Source organism: Dermochelys coriacea, chromosome 5, assembly GCF_009764565.3.
Source record: "Dermochelys coriacea isolate rDerCor1 chromosome 5, rDerCor1.pri.v4, whole genome shotgun sequence".
NCBI classification, from domain to species: domain Eukaryota; kingdom Metazoa; phylum Chordata; order Testudines; family Dermochelyidae; genus Dermochelys; species Dermochelys coriacea.
The window spans coordinates 72496203-72516125 of NC_050072.1; the positions used below are offsets into that span (position 1 = coordinate 72496203).

General features: G+C 39.4%; 1 protein-coding gene across 11 annotated transcripts in view; it reads left to right on the top strand.

Annotated features, from left to right (window-relative positions):
- APC (APC regulator of WNT signaling pathway) overlaps positions 1-19923 on the top strand; it is a 191565-nt gene that overhangs the window by 92454 nt on the left and 79188 nt on the right. For all 11 annotated transcript variants that reach the window (XM_038401215.2, XM_043515560.1, XM_043515559.1 and 8 more), the window contains one exon: positions 13416-13524. In XM_038401215.2, coding sequence (XP_038257143.1) covers positions 13416-13524 — 109 coding nt within the window. The remainder of the gene's footprint in view (positions 1-13415; positions 13525-19923) is intronic.

Here is a 19923-nt window from a genome sequence, read left to right on the forward strand (position 1 = left end):
ATTTTTAGGATTTTGGATTTGTTTTAATGTTCATTTTCTCATTTTATGGCCTAAGAATATAACTGAGAATATTTATTATATGTGCAGTTATATAATATAAACAGTGTAGTTGATGTTTTGTTTCTGTCCTTTCTTTTAACATAGGGATATTATTGATTCCCAAAAACAAGGCAGTGCCTATCCTCCACACTAGCTCTGGGTGCTGCAAGAAAGAACCCATATGGACATGCCTTGGGAACTGCTAACTTGTCAGAAAAGAAGCTTATGTGGCTGCTACCTATGCTATTCCATTGGGGTTAGCATATAACAGAATAAATTAGCAACATTTTATAATGAGAAATTTTATGGATGTAATGGTCCAAGATATGCTTTCATCTGCACTGCTGCAACACCACTGAATTTGCCCATGTGTAACTGAGAACAGAGTATGGCCCAGTGTGTTGTGTGTATAGATATGACAAATCTTCAATTACAAAAATGGGGTGAACATTTGTGTGTTTGATATTTTTCCTTTGATCTGTAACAATTCTTCCACCTTAAACTCTCAAGTTAAAAGGAGCTTTGCTTCTGGATAGGTGGGTAAAGTGCTCTCCTAAGTGTCTGATACAAATTTCAGTCCATGAATCAGGTAATCAGATGCATCTCTGCATGGAATTGATACCACACTCTCAATTAAAAGAAAGTACAGCAACTCCACAATGCTGCCTAGCTTCTTCTGCCTGGGGAGTGAGAGATCTAAGACCACTCTTAAACCTAGAACTCCTGTACTGGAGCAGTGATGCCAAACTACTAAGCCAAATACAAAGCCTTGCTCAGTAACAAAAATGACATTATTAAATTAGGTATCTTCCATTGCTGTCTACAGTGTTGTTGTAGCCATGTCGGTCCCAGGATATTAGAGAGATAAGGTGGGTGAAGTAATATCTTTTATTGGACCAACTTTTATTTGTCAGAAAGACTAGCTTTTGAGCTACACAGAGCTCTTCTTCAGGTCGACCTCACTCACCTTGTCATTACGAAATTAGAGGAGTTCCCCAGGGCATTTGTTACATTGTTCATGGAACCCTGATAATTCCTCCATTTTTTTTCTCCCGTGTTTCCACCGTCCTAAACAAACTAGGGAAATGCAACCTAGAGGGAGCTAGGGAACAAACTAGGGAAATGCAACTTAGATATAAGGTGGGTGCAAACCTGGTTGGAAAACCATTCCCACAGAGTAATCATCAGTGGTTCACAGTCATGCTGGAAGGACATAATGAGTGGGGGAGCAGTTCTGGGTCTCGTTCCGTTCAATATTTTCATCAATGATTTAGATAATGGCATACAGAGTACACTTATAAAGTTTCCAGACGATACCAAGCTGGGAGAGGTTGCAAGTGCTTTGGAGGATAGGATTGAAATTAAAAATGATCTGGACACACTGGATAAATGGTCTGAAGTAAATAGGATGAAATTCAATAAGGACAAATGCAAAGTACTCCATTTAGGAAGGAACAATCAGTTTCACACATACAAAATGTGAAATGACTGCCTAGGAAGTAGTACTGTGGAAAGGGATCTGGGCAGGGGTGAAAGTAGAAATAGGGACTTACCGGTACGGGGCTGGCTTGGGGCCAACTCTGGTTACCCCAGGGCTCCAGCAGCAGAGTTCCAGGGGCTATTTAAAGGGCCTGGGGCTCCCCTGCCTCTACCGCCCCAGGCCCTTTAAATAGCCCCCGAACCCCGCCGCTACTCCAGGGCTCTGGGGCTATTTAAAGGGCCCAGGACTCCCCTGCTTCTACCACCCCGGGCCCTTTAAATAGCTCCCAGAGCCCTGGAGTAGCAGTGGGGTTCCGGCAGCTATTTAAAGAGCCGGTAGAGGCAGCCATTAGAAATGCCTAGGAAAGAGGCAAGTAGTGGTCAGACACAGAAAAAGGGTGAGAAAGGTCAGAGAAAACACACACACACACACACACACCAGAAGACAAAAAAAAGAAATAAGAATACTTTAGACAATTTACCAGCATCTCGTCAGTCCCAGACAAGACGTCCAGTCCAGTTCTCTGCTGATGTGTTACAGGAGTGATAAAGGCCCTGGCCCTTTAAATAGCCACCAGAACCCCACTGCCGCTACCCCAGGGCTCCAGCAGCGGGGCTCTGGCATCAATTTAAAGGGCCTGGGGTTCCCAGCCACTGCTCCCAGAACTTTCTTTATGCAATCATAGTGAATGTACATGTTCCGCTGCTCCCTAATGAAAAAAATTGTACTGCTGTATAATTAGGGTAGAAAGTGGAAGTTGCTTTTTAATGGAGGTCTCATCTAATTGATTTATTGAGATGTCAACCAAATTAGATTATTTCTTAACTAAAAGACAGTGATGGTTTTGTTTGTTTTTTGCTTAGTTGTTGGATTTTTAAAATTTATTACTGAAGTCACATCAGTCATTGAAGACAATTAAACAGTCTGCATTTCCTAAATGATTATGCAGTCAAACATGGCGTCTTATAGAAATGTTCCTGAAATTATCTGAGAGGGATTGACAAAACGAAAAATGAAATTTCTTCAGTTATAGAGAAGTTTATTGATCAGTGTCTACTTAAATCAGTAAAGATGTGAAAGAATTAATTTGCAGTTCCTTGTGGCAGAGACCATGTTTCTTTTGTATTTATACAGTTGGTACAGTACCTAGCATAGTGGGGTCCTGAACTTACGTAGAGCATCAAAATGCTTTTTCTTAAGGAAAAAAAAATTAAATGTGTGCTTCTCCTGCCTCTAGCTGCCTCCTGTGCTCTGTGGCCAGGGCTCTTCCAAGATAATACTTTCTAAGAGTATAGACAGACATTTTATCCATGAGGGACCTGTAGAGGGTTCTGAGCTAACTTCTCTGTCATACAAAGACCAGAATTAGCTAATACAGCCCTTGCCAAAGCCCTTTCAAAGGAAGTCAGGATTGTCACTGATTGCAGCTTGTTGAAGCCTGTCCCTCTTCTGTAAGACTGAGTGAATGAGGTATGATAAAAGGAGGAAACCTGCTCAAAGGTTGGTCAGTCATTGCTTTCTTTACCCTACAGCTTTGGAGGAGCTGTCACTGAGATCTGCATTGCCCAGCTCATGCAACCACTCCTCAGCCACAGTATTTTTTCTGTTCAGCTAGGCTCATCTTGTGCTACCACAGGGCTCCCTGGTGGGACATCAGGAGCTGGGTTACCATCTGTCTTGCTGGAATGCAAAACAAGAGGCATCTCTGCCAGATAACAAGTAACCTTACTCCTCTCCTCTTTGAGGAATAGCCCATGCTTTGTCCATTGTTGAAATCCATATTCAGGTTCAGATCCAGAGGCTTCTCCAGCCAGATCCAATGAGCTGAATCAGGATGTCAGGCTCTGTCAAGCATAACAAAGAATCTTTTAGACACCAGAGATGAAAGCCATATATTTGGTTTTTTTAGGGAATAGACTTCACTGCTTTTTCAAGAACTGTGAAACACGAAAGCCTGTTACATCACATCGGGATACCGCATAGAATTAAACCCAACCAAGAGCTGACTTTGTTAATTCCCCTTGAATCCCAGGAAATGGAGGGGCAGCAGTTACAGCCATCAGCAACATACAACTAATCTGGGGTATTTGTCTGCTTCCAGATCATTAGAAATTCAGTATATATTCTTTCCTATTTATTGTTCCTGATTCTAGAGGAGTTGTCTCCAGGTAGTTTGATCTAATTTGGCTAGGTGACATATAAGAAATTAAAGATAGAGGCCCTTTGAGACCTAATTGCAGCAGTTGAGCCAGGAGATTTCCTTGCATTTACCAGTGTTAAAGATGATTATCTCTGTATTCTAAAATGATAGATTGTTAGAGCCCTGCAAATCTGCAGATAACTGTGGACCATGTTTGCTGATTGGATGTGGATACAAATTTTGTATCGACGCAGGGCTCTATAGATTGTTGCATTTCACAGCAGAAAACGCTTCAGGTTGTTCTCTAACCTCAGAGTATTTTCAAGATAGCAGTTTCTCTCGGGTATAGAAAGATACACATCTGCCTCCACACTTGATTGATCAGGACAGCAACAACACAAGGTGCTCTTCAGGTTTTGGAACTGAAGTCCTCTTCCCTCAGGGCACTGGACTTTGTCATCAACAAAAAGAAAGGTTTCAGAGTAGCAGCCGTGTTAGTCTGTATTCGCAAAAAGAAAAGGAGTACTTGTGGCACCTTAGAGACTAACAAATTTATTAGAGCATAAGCTTTCGTGAGCTACAGCTCACTTCATCAAATGCATCCGATGAAGTGAGCTGTAGCTCACGAAAGCTTATGCTCTAATAAATTTGTTAGTCTCTAAGGTGCCACAAGTACTCCTTTTCTTTTAACAAAAAGAAAAGAACCCTGGACCCATCTCAACTACTGGTACATCTGGGGGCTCTTTTTAATATAGGTAAGGTCACTGTGATCCCAGTAAAGAACCAGATGTCAAGACCATGGACGTGATAAATTCTGGGTAGCTACTTTTTTCAATCCAGAGGTTATGAAACCTTTGGAAATGATGTCACCCATAACAAAGCAGGTACCAAGTGACTGGTGACATTCTGAACCTCTGACATTATTCCTGCTTTCTCAATGGAGTCTTGAGGACTGTGACTTTGGGAACAGGATCATGGTAACAGAAAGGGTTTCCTGAGTTAGTGAGAAAACTCCACCAATTCTTTTTGGGGACTTTGTCTGCAAAGGTCCCCATTACATGGTGATCACAACAGATGCCAACAGTAGAATTAGGAGAAACCTCTCATTCTCAATAAGTCTAGAGACTGTGAACCTAAGTGGAAAACAAATTGCAACAATGGCATTGAGCTTAAGATGAGTTTGAGAGCTCTGCTTTTGTTCAAAACTCGTATTCTTCACGCTATCCTCATTTGTACTGACAGTTCAGCAGTTGTAGTAGGTATCGAGTGAGGGTAAAAAAATCAGATCCATAGAAAGTAGGGGACAGAATGTATCCCAATATAAATCTCCTGAGAAAGAGTCTTTCATTTCTAGTACATTGGTTCCAATCAAGCTAAGATTGCTTATGACTGGAAGTTATTACTGTCTGCTGGCTGCTCTGTGGCCTACATTAAGTAAGCTAGTGTTCTCAATCCAGTTTCTGACAGAGAGGTTGCACATCATACAAACTATAATCATACATGGAACTAACTGACACCCTGCTAGCAGTTTCAGCAGACAGTCCTAAGATTGAATAAGCATGGATACTAACTCGTTGTGTTCTTAGAGGTGGTTCCTCTAAGTGTTGAGGCATGCTAGCAGGGTGCTGTGTGGGTTGATGCTATACCTGTTCTGTGAATAAGCAGATTCCTGTCTCCAGAGCTGTTTAATCTGGCACTTTTCATGAGCATTACATTATTAATAAAGAGAAAGGAAGAAGTGGAGGTTTGGAAGTGAATTTAACGCACTTCTCAAAATGGCCAGATGAATTATAGATTAACAGAATTTTTTTTATCTCATATCTTTGTACCTCCTATATTTAAATGGGTATCTGGCACATTTTTCATGTTTCATACAACTATTTTGTTCTACTTCCTTTAAGTTAAATCTCCATGTAGTTTTTAAAGTAGTATATTACTACTGCAATTTTTTTTCAGATATACTAGTTCTGTTTATTTTATTGACGTCAGTGTAAAAATTGAAAAGAATTTAATTTCAGAGGCTCGAAGTTTATTTCATGTCAATAGAAGCATTTCTAGGGATTAATATTTTGTGATGTCCAAAGCCTCGCATTTCAAATAATCATATCATAGAACTGGAAGAAACCTCGAAAGGTCATCTAGTCCAGTCCCCTGCACTCATGGCAGGACTAAATATTATCTAAACCATTCTTGACAGGTGTTTGTTTAACCTGCTCTTAAAAATCACCTATGATGGAGACTCCACAACCTCAGTAGGCAATTTATTCCACCCTGACAGTTAGGAAGTTTATCCTAATGTCCAACCTAAACCTCCCTTGCTGCAATTTAAGCCCATTGCTGCTTGTCCTAGCCTCAGAGGTTAAGAAAATAAATGTTTCTTCTTCTTTCTTGTAACAACCTTTTACATACTTGAAAACTGTTATCATGTCCCCTCTGTCTTCTCTTTTCCAGACTAAACAAACCCAGTTTTTTCAATCTTCCCTATAGGTCATGTTTTCTAGACCTTTAATCCTTTTTGTTGCTCTTCTCTGGACTCTCTCCAGTTTGTCCACATCCTCCCTGAAATGTGGTCCCCAGAACTGCACACAATACTCCAGAAGAGGCCTAATCAGTGTGGAGTAGAGTGGAAGAATTACTTCTTGTATCTTGCTTACAACACTCTTGCTAATACATCCCAGAAGATTGTTCACTTTTTTTGCAACAGCGTTACGCTGTTGACTCATATTTAGCTTGTGGTCCACAATGACCCCCAGATCCCTTTCCACAGTACTCCTTCCTAGTCAGTCATTTCCCATTTTGTATGTGTACAACTGATCGTTTTTCTTCATGTGATTGCTCATGTGTATTACACAATGCATCAGTGCCAGGAGTTTTTCTCCTAGCTGTACTCGTAGGGGGAGCACCCCAGCGACCCCTGGAGTGGTGCCTCCATGGCGTGGTATAAGGAGAGCTGCATGCTCCCCCACCCTCAGTTCCTTCTTGCCGCTGATGAAGGTGCAACGGAACTGTGTTGCTCCAGCTTTGCTGTAGCTCGTCCCCAGAACCTTTTGTTCGTTCAGTGCTAGTACCTGTAGTTAGTTAGCTGTTAAAGTTAGTTCATTTAGTTAGAGGGCCCAGGCATGCCCTGTGTCCCGCGTTTTAAGGCGTGCAACACTTGTAGGCGATCTATACCGAGGACTGATCCGCATGCAGGTTGTCCACGCTGTTTGGGTGAGACCCATATCTGTGATGGTTGCAAAATTTGCAAGTCGTTTAAACCTCCGACTAAGACAGAAAGAGACATTAGGTTCCAGGCCATTCTCATGCAGTCAGCGCCGACCCCGGCTCCGGCGCACAGCTCTGAGTCAGCACCAGGCACCGCCACATCGCTGCGCAACGACCTCCCAGTGCCTTCGACTAATCAGCATCGCTCCCGTCTATGGGGCATAAGAAAGCTAAGAAAGTGCCTTCTTTGCAGCGGCACTGAGGTAAACCAGAGGCAGAGACTAGACCCGTGTTGGGCAGTCCTCAATCCCCTCCAGCCTCTAGGCCTCCGACTCACATTGAGCGGAGTATCCCAGCCGCGTCGGACTAGGCCTTCCCGGATGTCTGGATGCTGTCCAGGCCGGAGGCCTTGCAGGCGGCCAGAGACATCATGACCATGCCGGGACCAGGAATGCAGCCGGTGTCGCCCCCCCCCCGCTCCAGAGGCAAACCACCACTGAGTTCTCCACAGTCGCCCCCCGCTGCGGCATCGGTCTCGGTCGTGGGAATGTTCCTGACACTGTTGTCCACCCAGCGACTGTTTGGGATGCAATCCTCATCGCTTGTCCTCATGACTGTGAACCACTGATAACTGTTCTCTGGGAACAGTTTTCCACCCAGGTTTGCACCCACCTTCTAGTAGCTCCATCTAGGTTGCATTTCCCTGGTTTCTTTATGAGAAGGCCAGGCGAGACAGTATCAAAAGCTTTAGTAAAGTCAAAATATACCACGTCTACTGCTTCCCCCCATCCACAAGGCTCGTTACTGTGTCAAAGAAAGCTATTGGGTTGGTTTGACACGATTTTGGTTTTGACACATCTGTGATGATTGTTATTTATCACCTTATAGTCTTCTAGAAGTTTGCATATTGATTGCTTAATTATTTGCTCCATTATCTTTCTGGATACAGAAGTTAAGCTGACTGGTCTGTAATTCCTTGGGTTGTCCTTATTTCCCTTTTTATAGATTGGCACTATATTTGCCCTTTTTCAATCTTCTGGAATCTCTCCCATCTTCCATGACTTTTCAAAAATAATCGCTAATGGCTCAGCTATCTCCTCAGTCAGCTCCTTGAGTATTCTAGGTTGCATTTCATCAGGCCTTGGACTTGAAGACCTCTAATTTGTCCAAGTAATTTTTAACTTGCTCTTTCCCTAATTTAGCCTCTTATGATCCTACCTCATTTTCACTGGCATTCACTACGTTAGACGTGCAATCACCACCAACCTTGCTGGTGAAAACTGAAACAAAAGTCATTAAGCACCTCTGCCATTTTCACATTTTCTGTGGTTATGTGAGTAGTGGTGCAAATGTAATATATAAAACAGGGATAGGCAACCTATGGCACGCGTGCCAAAGGCAGCATGCAAGCTGATTTTCAGTGGCACTCACACTGCCCAGGTTGTGGCCACCTGTCTGGGGAGCTCTGCATTTTAATTTAATTTTAAATGAAACTTTTTAAACATTTTAAAAACGTTATTTACTTTACATACAACAATAGTTTAGTTATATATTATAGACTTATAGAAGGTCTCCTTCTATAAACGTTAAAATGTATTACTGGCACGCGAAACCTTATATTAGAGTGAATAAATGAAGACTCGGCACACCACTTCTGAAAAGTTGCCGACCCCTGATATAAAAGTACGAAATAAAGTCTACCTTACATGACCTTTGTGTGTAGAGTATAGCTTTTATGTTCAAATGTGCTTTTTGCCACAAGTATAGAACTCTTATGGTATCAAATGCATAATCAAGAATTTCAGCTGCACTGGTAAATTTTATACACAAAGTATGAGGCTTAATTTTGACCGTGATTTCTTGCTCAGAAGATCACATCCAAATAATAGCAAAACGTTCTTTAAAATGTGAAGCTAACTTGATGGCAGCCCATTGGCCTATTAAATGAGTTCTTGGCTTTTGATGCACTTGTCCTGTTTATGCAGAGATTAGACAGCTAGAGAAATGATCTGCGCTTGCAACTGTTCTGTATCTTCTGTAGCATTACATACTGGTTGCTTCATAGATCGTGCAAGGTATTACTAGTAAAGTCTCATTAACTTTTGCCTCTGAATCAAAGAGAATCATGTATTTATTGTACCATTTTTGAGAGAGAACGATAAAGGGGGAACAAAACTGTTTCTAGTATCTGAAATATTTTTAGAGCTTTCCCTTGCCTCCGTTGATGTTTAATCCATAATATAATTTTGGGATTTCAAAAGATTACTGGGCAAGACATTCAAAAATGCTTCAGTACATCAAAACCTTTAAAATATGGGGTAAATACTAGAAGTCATTTAAGCTAACTTGTTGTTTTAACAACCTGTGTGCACTATTTGATGTCTGCATTTTAGCAGATAGAATTCCAAATCTTGTTTGAACCATCTTTTAGGATTTAAGGGGACACAGCTACTACTTGTGTAGGAGCTGTTTTTCCCCCTGTACATCATCTTTATTCTCTCCTTTATTTTGTTTGGGCATTAGCTTCCCTTTTTTGCTTTCCATCATTTGTTTTGTTAATCTTTGTTTCTTGTCAATAAGAAACATCAGTGGATAAATCTTCAAGCAGATACTAAAAACAGTACATCTTCTACACACATTTTTTACTACAAATAATTTGATGTCTGTAGACCGAATCAGGTAATCTTTTTGTTTGCATTCTTAATGTATCTACAGTCAGCAGTAGTTGAGAATTATCTGAATCCCACTTGCAGAAAATTTTTTTACAAATAAAAATTGCTTTTAAAGACAGAATTAATTGCACTTTTGTAGATTTCAGTTCACAACTGTCACCTCTGTTCCTTCCTTCAACACTAGAATAAGTACCCTTTTTTGTCTTTTCCTCACTATTCCGAGTATAAAACCTGTCTGTCTAAATATGAAGTCTCATCTATCTTCATGTTATGTGAGCAGTTCTGGTTTAGCTTAACTGAAACTACAACAATGTGATATGGAAAGAGATTTCATCAGGTTCATGTTTAAATATATTCGGCACCCCAGTCTTTTGGGTCTAAAATGAGGGGAAAACAGCTAGGTGAATGAGAAGTTAGTAGAATAGTGTGCTGCACATTAATCTATTTTAAGACTAATGTGGCTTTCATTAAGGTTACAATTCATTTTTGGTGGATGTCTTTATGCTAGCTTTGGGAATTCCAGATAATCCTTTTTATATAGGCCATTAAAAAAGATCCAGAATAACTAGGTTCCTGTTTGTTTTCTCAGATATTTTAAAGCTTGCCATTTACATAGTAGGTATTGTTCTCAGTTTCACCAAAGTATCCATGAATTAGAAAATAACCGCAGGGGATAGTTTAGGGAATTAATAATGTGATCTAGATACCATTGCAAAGCTTCCATTCTGAGTCCAATTAAGGTAACTTGTGGCTAAGGTGCTTTCTGTAATTAATATTGAGTTTGTCAGCAAAGCAGGTTTTAAACAGTTTGCCAGTGTGGTGAATACCAAGCATAACTATTTTAAAACATAGGTTGAACACTGTTCTAAATTAGTCCTTAGGCTTGGAAGCTTAATCAGGTCCAGGTCAGCATGGAAATATTGACAGGGTAGTAGAAAGAGCTTGTACTACTGCTATCTGTTCGGTTTAAAAACATTTGTTTAGTGCGCGCACTGTGCTCAGTGCTTGACAAAGATTCAAGAAGGAACGTGGGTCCTGTCCAGAGAGTTCACAATCTAAGGACAGAGAGAGAAAGACACAGGCTAGGGAAAGGAAAATAACAACAGGCAATTTAATATGTTAACGTCCTATCCTATTGCTAAATAGCTGACTTCAGTTCTCGGGCTTTTCAGTCCAGTACCTTTTTATGAATACTGTATTCACTTAATGCTTTAAAATAAATCACCTGGAGAGTTTTTTGTCCAGTTGTCTAGATATACTGAAACATTAGGTAGTGAATTCTGAATAGTTGCTATCTTAGGGAAGGCTGTATCCATTACTATTGGGATAAAGTTAACAATATGTCAGTGGTTCCCAAACTGGGGTTTGCGAAATGTTACAGGTTGTTCTCTGGAAAACATTCCCTAATGGCAGACAGAGTTGTCCCTAGGGACCCCAGGTAGCATGGGGCCAGCAGCCCGGAGCCCCTGGACTTCCAAGAGCTAAGCATATCAAAGCAAGCATATCTATCACGCTGAGGAGATTTAAACTTCAAGACTCCTTATAAGAAATGGAAAGGGAGGTGGATATTTTTTGCTGTTTTTAAAATTAAATAGGCAGCTAGTATTGTTTTTAAAATTATTATGAAGAACAAGTTTAAGCTTTGTTGTAATGTGCGTTGTTTACCTGGACTGCTCAAGACCTGAATGCTTGTACAGGAGGAACTCTTTGAGTTGGCTTCTTAAATACCTTCATGCTGTTTCATGATCATGCTGATCATGATGTATCGTTTCTGATACTCCTGGATGAAACATAGGAGCCTTGTCTTATAATAGGCTTATTCAAAGTGATACAAGCTACAAAAGTGAGATCTTGGACGACTGTTGCCATTTTCATAATGTAATAAAAATACTGTAATGATAAATAACAATTAATAATAAATAGTGTGTAATAAGCATGGCATAAAACCAAAATTTATATTTCCAAGATCACTGCTTTTATAATTTATACTCAGGTAAAGGAGAAAATACCTGGAAATATTCATTTTTAGGAGGGGGTTCGCAAGACTTGATATTTTAGTGAAAGGGGTTTACTGGTTGTTAAAGTTTGGGAACCACTGCAGTATGTTTATAGGAACTTAGATTGAGAAAACCCTACCTGTTGGAGCAATGATTCGTCTGAAATGTAAACAGATTTACCTGGACCTACAATTATCTTTTTCTTTTTCTCTAATGTCTGTCAAAGAGCAATATGAGCATTTCAGAAGGGAAAAGTAGTAACAGGAGAGACTTTTAGAAGAAACTACTGATAGTAGATTTTTAGAAGAGACTGATCTCAGTGGAGGTTTGTATCAAAGTGGGGTCTGCCTGTATGGATCTAGTTGTAGGATCAGGGCCTTGAAATTATTATTTTTGTATGTCTGTACCATATAATAACAATAGGGAATTGCAGTAAAGAAAATAGTCACACTTTTTATATTGGAATAAAATTATATTTCATAAAAAGAATAATAAAGAGAACTGGATAAATGGGTGATCAGTTTTATAGATTGTGCTTATAACCATCTATAACACATACTACCCATGTCTGTAACATGCTTGTAAATATCTGTAATTTATTAACTCATTATAAATGCTTATAAATGTAAAAGAAATGGTCTGTAATCACCATTTAATCAATTTATTTCATTTTGAATCCATCATTTGGAATGGGAGGGAGGAGACAACAGGATAGTATAAAGACAGCAAATATTTTGGGGACTTTGCTATAATGGAGGATTGAGGTATATAGATTTTTCCTTTAGTGCTAGTATCTTATTTTTTAAAAAGGTAACTAGTTTGCTACATTGGGAGAAGTATACCACCAAAAAGAGAAAATAAAATGGTCTCAAATGGATTGCACAGGATGTAAATTAGCACAGATCTAATAATACTATAATGCTTCTCATCTGTGGATTTCACCATGCTTTTACAAAGAAAGAGAGGTGTTCTACTTCCATTTTACAGTGGAACTAAAGCACAGAGCGTTTCCAATGATTTGCCAAAAGTCACACAGCAGAGCCAGGGACAGAAGAACAGAACACAGGTCTCTGAACTTCTCATTCAGTTCCTTCATCACCAAGTCTCATCTTTTCAATTTGACACTTTATGTATATATCAAGGTTTACTGTGTATTTGCTGCCATATTTATAATTAAGGCTGTTATAGTCACGGGTATTTTTAGTAAAAGTCATGGACAGGTCAGGGGCAATAAACAAAAATTTACGACCCGCGACCTGTACATGATTTCTACTATATACCCCTGACTAAATCTTGTGGGGGTTGGCCCGGGGTGCTCTGGGTGCTCAGCCTGCAGGGACTTGGGAGGGAGGGAGGACGGCCCAGGATGCCCGCTGGTGCAGGTGGCAATGCACAGCCCAGGACCCCAGCTGGTGCTGGGGCGGGGGGTTTGACAGGCAGGCTCTCTACTTGGCGCCACGCTTCCCAGAAAGCGAGGACGTCCACCTTGCTCAGCTCCTATGCGCAGGCATAGCCAGGCAGCTCTGTGTGCTGCCTCTGCTGAGAGCGCGGGCTTCGCAGCTCCCGTTGCTGGGAACCACAGCCAATGGGAGCGGCGGGGGACTGTGCCTGCAGGCTGAGGGAGTGCGCAGAGCTGCCTGGCCATGCCTCTGCCCAGGAGCTGAGCCAGGCGGATGTTGCTGCTTCTGGGGAGCCCCCCAAGGCAAGCACCTCCCAAAGCTCGCCACATCCCTGAGCTGTCCCCCGAGCCAGGCATACCGGCTGCTGCAGAAGTCACAGGGTCATGGAAAGTCACAGAATCCATGATAAACTCGCAGCCTTATTTATAATTGTTAATGGAAACTTACTGATGGGACACTTCCTCATTTTGTTTTTTTTAATAGATCTCTATTGCTGGCTGAGCTTGAAAAGGAAGAGAAAGAAAAGGACTGGTATTATGCTCAGCTTCAGAACCTGACTAAGAGGATAGATAGTCTCCCTCTTACTGAAACTGTAAGTATCTACAATAGCAGCTTATTGTCTCATGTAACTGGTGCTGTGATGTGCATTTTGATGTTCTGTATATTTTATAAACTAGTTAAAATTCTTTTTTTGGTGAAGTGTTTCCTATGCTCCAAATAAATATCAAATATTCTGTTTAAAGAATTATAATTGCACCAATACCAGCAATTGCCTGCTTTCAGATGTCATTTTACAAGGAAAAATCCATGCAAGAAGCCCCCCTCATAGGGAGGAACATGGTAAAATCTCATGCAGGGTTAATTAAAATATGGTATTTTTACTCTTTTGACATTCTACATTAAAGTCCTTAATTTCTAGCAGCTTCATAATTTTCTTTAACTTTGAGAACAGTATTATGTTAGCCAAAGATACAACTTCAGTAATGAAATATGGGTATAGATTTTGCAGCTGCAGCTGACCCTCTGGGCCTTCGCTTTGTCACCTGCAGCACAATAAATGGGAATGAAAAAATACTACAGCAACATTGACTTTTTTACTATGAATAATTAAGGCTGAGGACTTTAGCAGGAAACATGTACTGTATTATTAAACTTTTCTGAAACAGTTCTAACAGTAAATATGTAATGGTAAAGACACACGTCATATTATGCCAATTGTATCACATTTTGAACAAAACAGTTTTGAATCATAGAAATGTAGGTCAGAAAGGGACCTCAAGAGGTCACCTCGTCCAGACCCCTGCACTGAAGCCAGACCAAATGTATCTAGACCATCCCTGACAGGTGTTTGTCTGACCTTTTCTCAAAAATGTCCAATGACAGGAATTCCACAACCTTCCTTGGAAGCCTGTTCCAATGTTTAGCTATCTTTATAGATAGATAGAAAGTTTTTCCTTCTGTCTAACCTAAATCTTCCTTACTGCAGAATAAGCCCATTACTTCTTGTCCTATCTTCAATGGACATGGAGAACAATTGATCACCATCCCTATTATAATAGCCCTTAACATATTTGAAGACTGTTATCAGTTCCCCCCTTAGTTCTCTTTTCTCAATATTAAACATACCAAGTTTTTTTAATCTTTCTTCATAGGTCATATTTTCTAAACATTTTGTAATTTCTGTAGCTCTCCTCTGGACTTTCTCCAATTTGTCCACATCTTTCTTAAAGTATAGAACCCAGAACTGGAGATTAGTATTGCAGCTGAGGCTTCACCAGGGCTGAGTAGATCAGTGGAGTTACCTCCTGTGTCTTACATTCGATACTCCTGTTGATACACCTTAGAATGTTAGTCTTTTTTGCAGCTTCATTACATATTGACTCATATTCAGTTTGTGATCCACAACAATGCCCAGATCCCTTTCAGCAATACTACTGCATAGCCTAGTGGTCCCCAAATGGTGGGGCGCACCCCTGTAGGGGGCACAGAGGAATATTCAATGGGGTGCAGCCGGGTCTGGGCCAGCCCCTATGTGGGAGAGGGGAGGGAGCACCACCCAGCTCCTCTCTGCTCCTAGCTCCACCCAGGCCTCAGCCTCTACTCCCAGCCACGGCCGCAGCTGCAGCCCCACTCCTGGACGCAGACGCAGCTTGAACTGTAGTCCCTGACCCCCGCTCCTGGCCCCAGCTACCAACCGCAGCTCCCTGTGGGGCACGGAGAGGTTCCATTATGGGTAAGGAGGGTCACGACACAAAAAGTTTGGGAACAATTGGCATAGCCAGTTATTCCCTATTTTGTGTGTTTCTTCCTAAGTGTAGCATTTTGCCCTTTATTGATCTTCATCTTGTTGATTTCAGGCCAATTTTTCAAGGTTGTTTTGAATTCTAATACTGTCCTCCAAAGTGCTTGCAACCTGTCTCTTGGTGTCATGCATATATTTTAAACATAGACTTTTCACTCCATTAGCCAAGTAATTAATGAAAGTATTGAATAGTACCGGACCTAGAACAGACCCCTTTACGACCTCACTAGATGTGTCCTCTCAGTTTGACAATGTACCATTGATAACCACTCTTCTAAACTTTTATTTTTATTGTTTTTATATAAAATATAAACACATGCACAAGATGGAAATAGCCTATAAATAACAAAATTCAGCATTCATTATTTACCAGACCTGGAAAAAAAACAAAAAACCCTGAACCCCCATTCAAGTCATGCCAGAGATTGATTAATTTAAGTGACTAAACAGATAAATAAGCGAGACCATAACCTATGAGTATCAGGGACTAATATATACTTAAATTGCAAAAGTATGCAATTGCTTCATGTCTGACCAGACATCCTCATATTTCTTCCAAACATTTCTGTTAGAGAATTAAAATTCTGATACACCACAGATCAAAAAAGTGCTAGGTAGCTTTATTGCAGGAACTCATCTAGCAGAAATAGATGCCAATAGAATCAAGAAGGAATATCATTCATCACTGAATTCTAAGAGGAGAGGCACATCCATTCTAATGCATAAAAGTATAACTTTTCAATGTATACGGACTTGGTCTGAGCCTGAAGGAAGATGCATTCTTCTTGAAGGCTGTATCAATTTCAGAAAGCTAATTCTAGGAAGCATTAACAATCTAAGTGGAGGTAATTCTGAATTTTTCAAAAACACTGCAGACATTCTTTCTAATAAAAAAAAAGACTGTCCTGTAATGCTGGGAAGCAATTGGAATACTATGCTAGATAGGCATCTGGACAAATTCAATTACAAAGCAGAATAGGCCAACCCTCATTATTAATGAATTAACTTGATTTAAAATATATATTGAAACTGAGACACCCCCAGGAGCATGACTATACATATTTCTCCATAGTACATTCGTCTTACTCCAGAACTGACTTTTTTCTTGTGTACTCAGAACTGATTCCGGCATGCCTAGAAGCAACTATTGATGATAGATTAATTTCATGTCATGCTCCAATTATACTTACCATTAGGGCTGTTGATTAATCACAGTTAACTCACACGATTAACTAAAAAAAAAATTAACGGCGATTAAAAAAATTAATCGCGAGTAATCGTACTGTTAAACAATACAAAGCCAATTGAAATTTATTAAATATTTTTGGATGTTTTCTACATTTTCAAATATATTGATTTCTATTACAACACAGAATACAAAGTGTACAGTGTTCACTTTATATTTATATTTGATTACAAATATTTGCATTGTAAAAATGATAAACGACATAGTATTTTTCAATTCACCTCATACAAGTACTGTAGTGCAATCTCTATCGTGAAAGTGTAACTTACAAATGTAGATTTTTTGTTACATAACTGCACTTAAAAACAATGTAAAACTTTAGAGCCTACAAGTCCACTCAGTCCTACTTCTTGTTCAGCCAATCACTAAGACAAACAAGTTTGTTTACATTTACAGAAGATACTGCTGCTTGCTTCTTATTTACAATGTCCCCTGAAAGTGAGAACAGGCATTTGCATGGCACTTTTGTAGCTGGTGTTGGAAGGTATCTGTGCCAGATATTCTAAACAGTCATATACCCCTTCATGTTTCAGCCACCATTCTGGAGGACATGCTTCCATGCTGATGATGATTGCTAAAAAAAAAATAGTGTGTTAATTAAATTTGTGACTGAACTCCTTGGGGGAGAATTGCATGTCCCCTGCTCTGTTTTACTCTTATTCTGCCATATATTTCATGTTATAGCAGTCTCGGATGATGACCCAGCACATATTGTTTGATTTACGAACACTGTCACTGCAGATTTGACAAAACGCAAAGAAGATAGCAATGTGAGATTTCTAAAAATAGCTATAGCACTCGACCTAAGGTTTAAGAATCTGTAGTGCCTTCCAAAATCTGAGGGACAAGGTGTGGAGCATGCTTTCAGAAGTCTTTAAAGAGCAACACTCTAATACGAAAACTACACTATCCGAACCACCAAAAAAAAAAAATCAACCTTCTGCTGGTGGCATCTGACTCAGATTATGAAAATGAACATGCGTCGGTCCTCTCTGCTTTGGATTGTTGTTGAGCAGAACCCATCATCAGCATGGATGCATATCCTCTAGAATGATGGCTGAAGCATGAAGGCATATATGAATCTTTAGCATATCGGCCACATAAATATCTTGCGACACCGGTTACAACAGTGGCATGGGAATGACTGTTCTCACTTTCAGGTGACATTGTAAACAAGAAGCAGGCACCATTATCTCCTGCAAATATAACCAAACTTGTTTATCTGAGCGATTGGCTGAAGCAGGACTTAGTGGACTTGTTGGCTCTAAAGTTTTACATTGTTTTATTTTTGAATGCAGTTACATTTTATACATAATTCAACATTTGTAAGTTCAACTTTCATGATAGAGATTACATTACAGTACTTAGGTAAATTGAAATATACTGTTTTGTTTTTTTACAGTACAAATATTTGTATTCAAATAAATAGAAAGTGAGCGCTGTACACTTTTATTCTGTGTTGTAACTGAAATCAATATATATGAAAACATAGAAAATAAATAAATGGTATTCTATTATTGTTTAGCAGTGCGATTAATTATTGTTTAACAGTGCGATTAATCGCATGATTAATGTTTTTAATCGCGTAACCGCCCTACTTACTATAGAAGCTGATTACACCTCATTGAAATTTTCTGGGTGCAACCTGAACACTGCTACTAAAAGATGCAAAAATATTTTCTATAGTTGATTCAGTCATCTCTAACATTGTACAAGAAAATATTTACACAATTCCTCAGCTACTATCTCTTGGGGAAACTCTGAAAGCTACTGTAATGGTGAATGCATAAAGTATGCTACCCAAAAGAAGAGAGAGAGGGACTCAATTTACTAGACTTTCTATCTAGTAGGTGAGTTTCAGAGAATGCACAAAATTAACCCAAATAATGAAAACCTTCTATGTTCTCTAATCAATACCAAATATAAATATAATGAAAGCTTATCCAGCCAAGTCAAACTGACACTCAACAAAGTCAAACAAAGATATTATGAATGGGGAGATAAAGCATGTAAGCTGCTCACCATAAAACTTAGGATGGCACTAGCCAACAACATTTCTTCCTTATTACAAGAAGACGGGAATGCCATCCTTGAATCAACAGATTTAAATAATCAATTTAACCAATTCTGTCAAGCTTTATATAAATCAGACAACCAGTTTGACTCTACACATTTGATCATTTCATTGCAGGCCTACATTTTAATACCCCTTTCTGAACAATTGTTGTTTCTGGACAAAGCTTTCACAAAATAAGAGATTGAACAGGCTACAAAAAAATATGAATTCCAGCAAGGCTCCTGGGATGGATGGCTTTCTGGCAGATTTCTACAAAACATTTTGTAATTAGCATCTTCTGTTCTTTCAAAGGTTTCAGAGTAGCAGCCATGTTAGTGTGTATTCGCAAAAAGAAAAGGAGTACATGGGGCACCTTAGAGACTAACAAATTTATTTGAGCAGAAGTTTTCGTGAGCTATAGCTCACTTCATCACGAAAGCTTATGCTCAAATAAATTTGTTAGTCTCTAAGGTGCCATAAATACTCCTTTTTGTTTTTTCAAAGATCTTCATTGAAACATTCCAGAAAAGGAACCATGTCTCATGAAATGAGAACTGCTTTCATTACTTTAATATCAAAAAAGATGGTGATAACTTCCTCCCCATATCTATATTGAACACAGATTGCAAAATAATTGCAAAAATTTTAATGACATGACTGAACACCATCTTCCCATCAATAGATGCTCAAATCACAGCAGTTTTATTAAAGCAAGATTAGCTGCTGATAATAGGAGAAAAATCAATCACTTGATCCAGAAAGTTTAGATATCAAATGTTCCCTCCATAGCCTTATCTCTAGATGTGTAGAAGGCCTTTGAAAAGATTGAATGGCTTTATCTAATGGCTGTCCTAAAAAAAAAAAAATTCGGATTTGGACCAATATTCCTGAATTGGGTCAGTGTATTATATAACTCTCCCTTCGCTTTAGTATAAACTAATGGAATTATTTCTCCCATACTTCAGCTAAAAAAAGGGATGCGACTCCTTTTTAATTGCTCTCTTAAACCACTGGCAATGTATTTACTTCAGCACTCAGACACTGAAGGGGTGATTTATAAACAGGGAAGAACACAAAATCAGTTTATATTCTGATGACGTTTTTGTACTGTTAAAAAATCCCTTCTCATCAGTCCCGTATAGTTGACATCTTTGGTTTTTACATTAACTGGAATAAATTGCAAGCAATGGATATATGCAAAAGACCAGATCCTTCTCAGTTTCAGCATTTTCCATTTTAGATATACAAGGAAATAACTTATTTAGGTATTAAGATTTGTCCTAATCTTCCCAAAATTGTTTCTATAAATATGGGCTATAAAATAAATAAGTATATATATATATTAAAAGAAATTTCTAAGGATGTAGAGAGCTGGCATCTCCTCCCT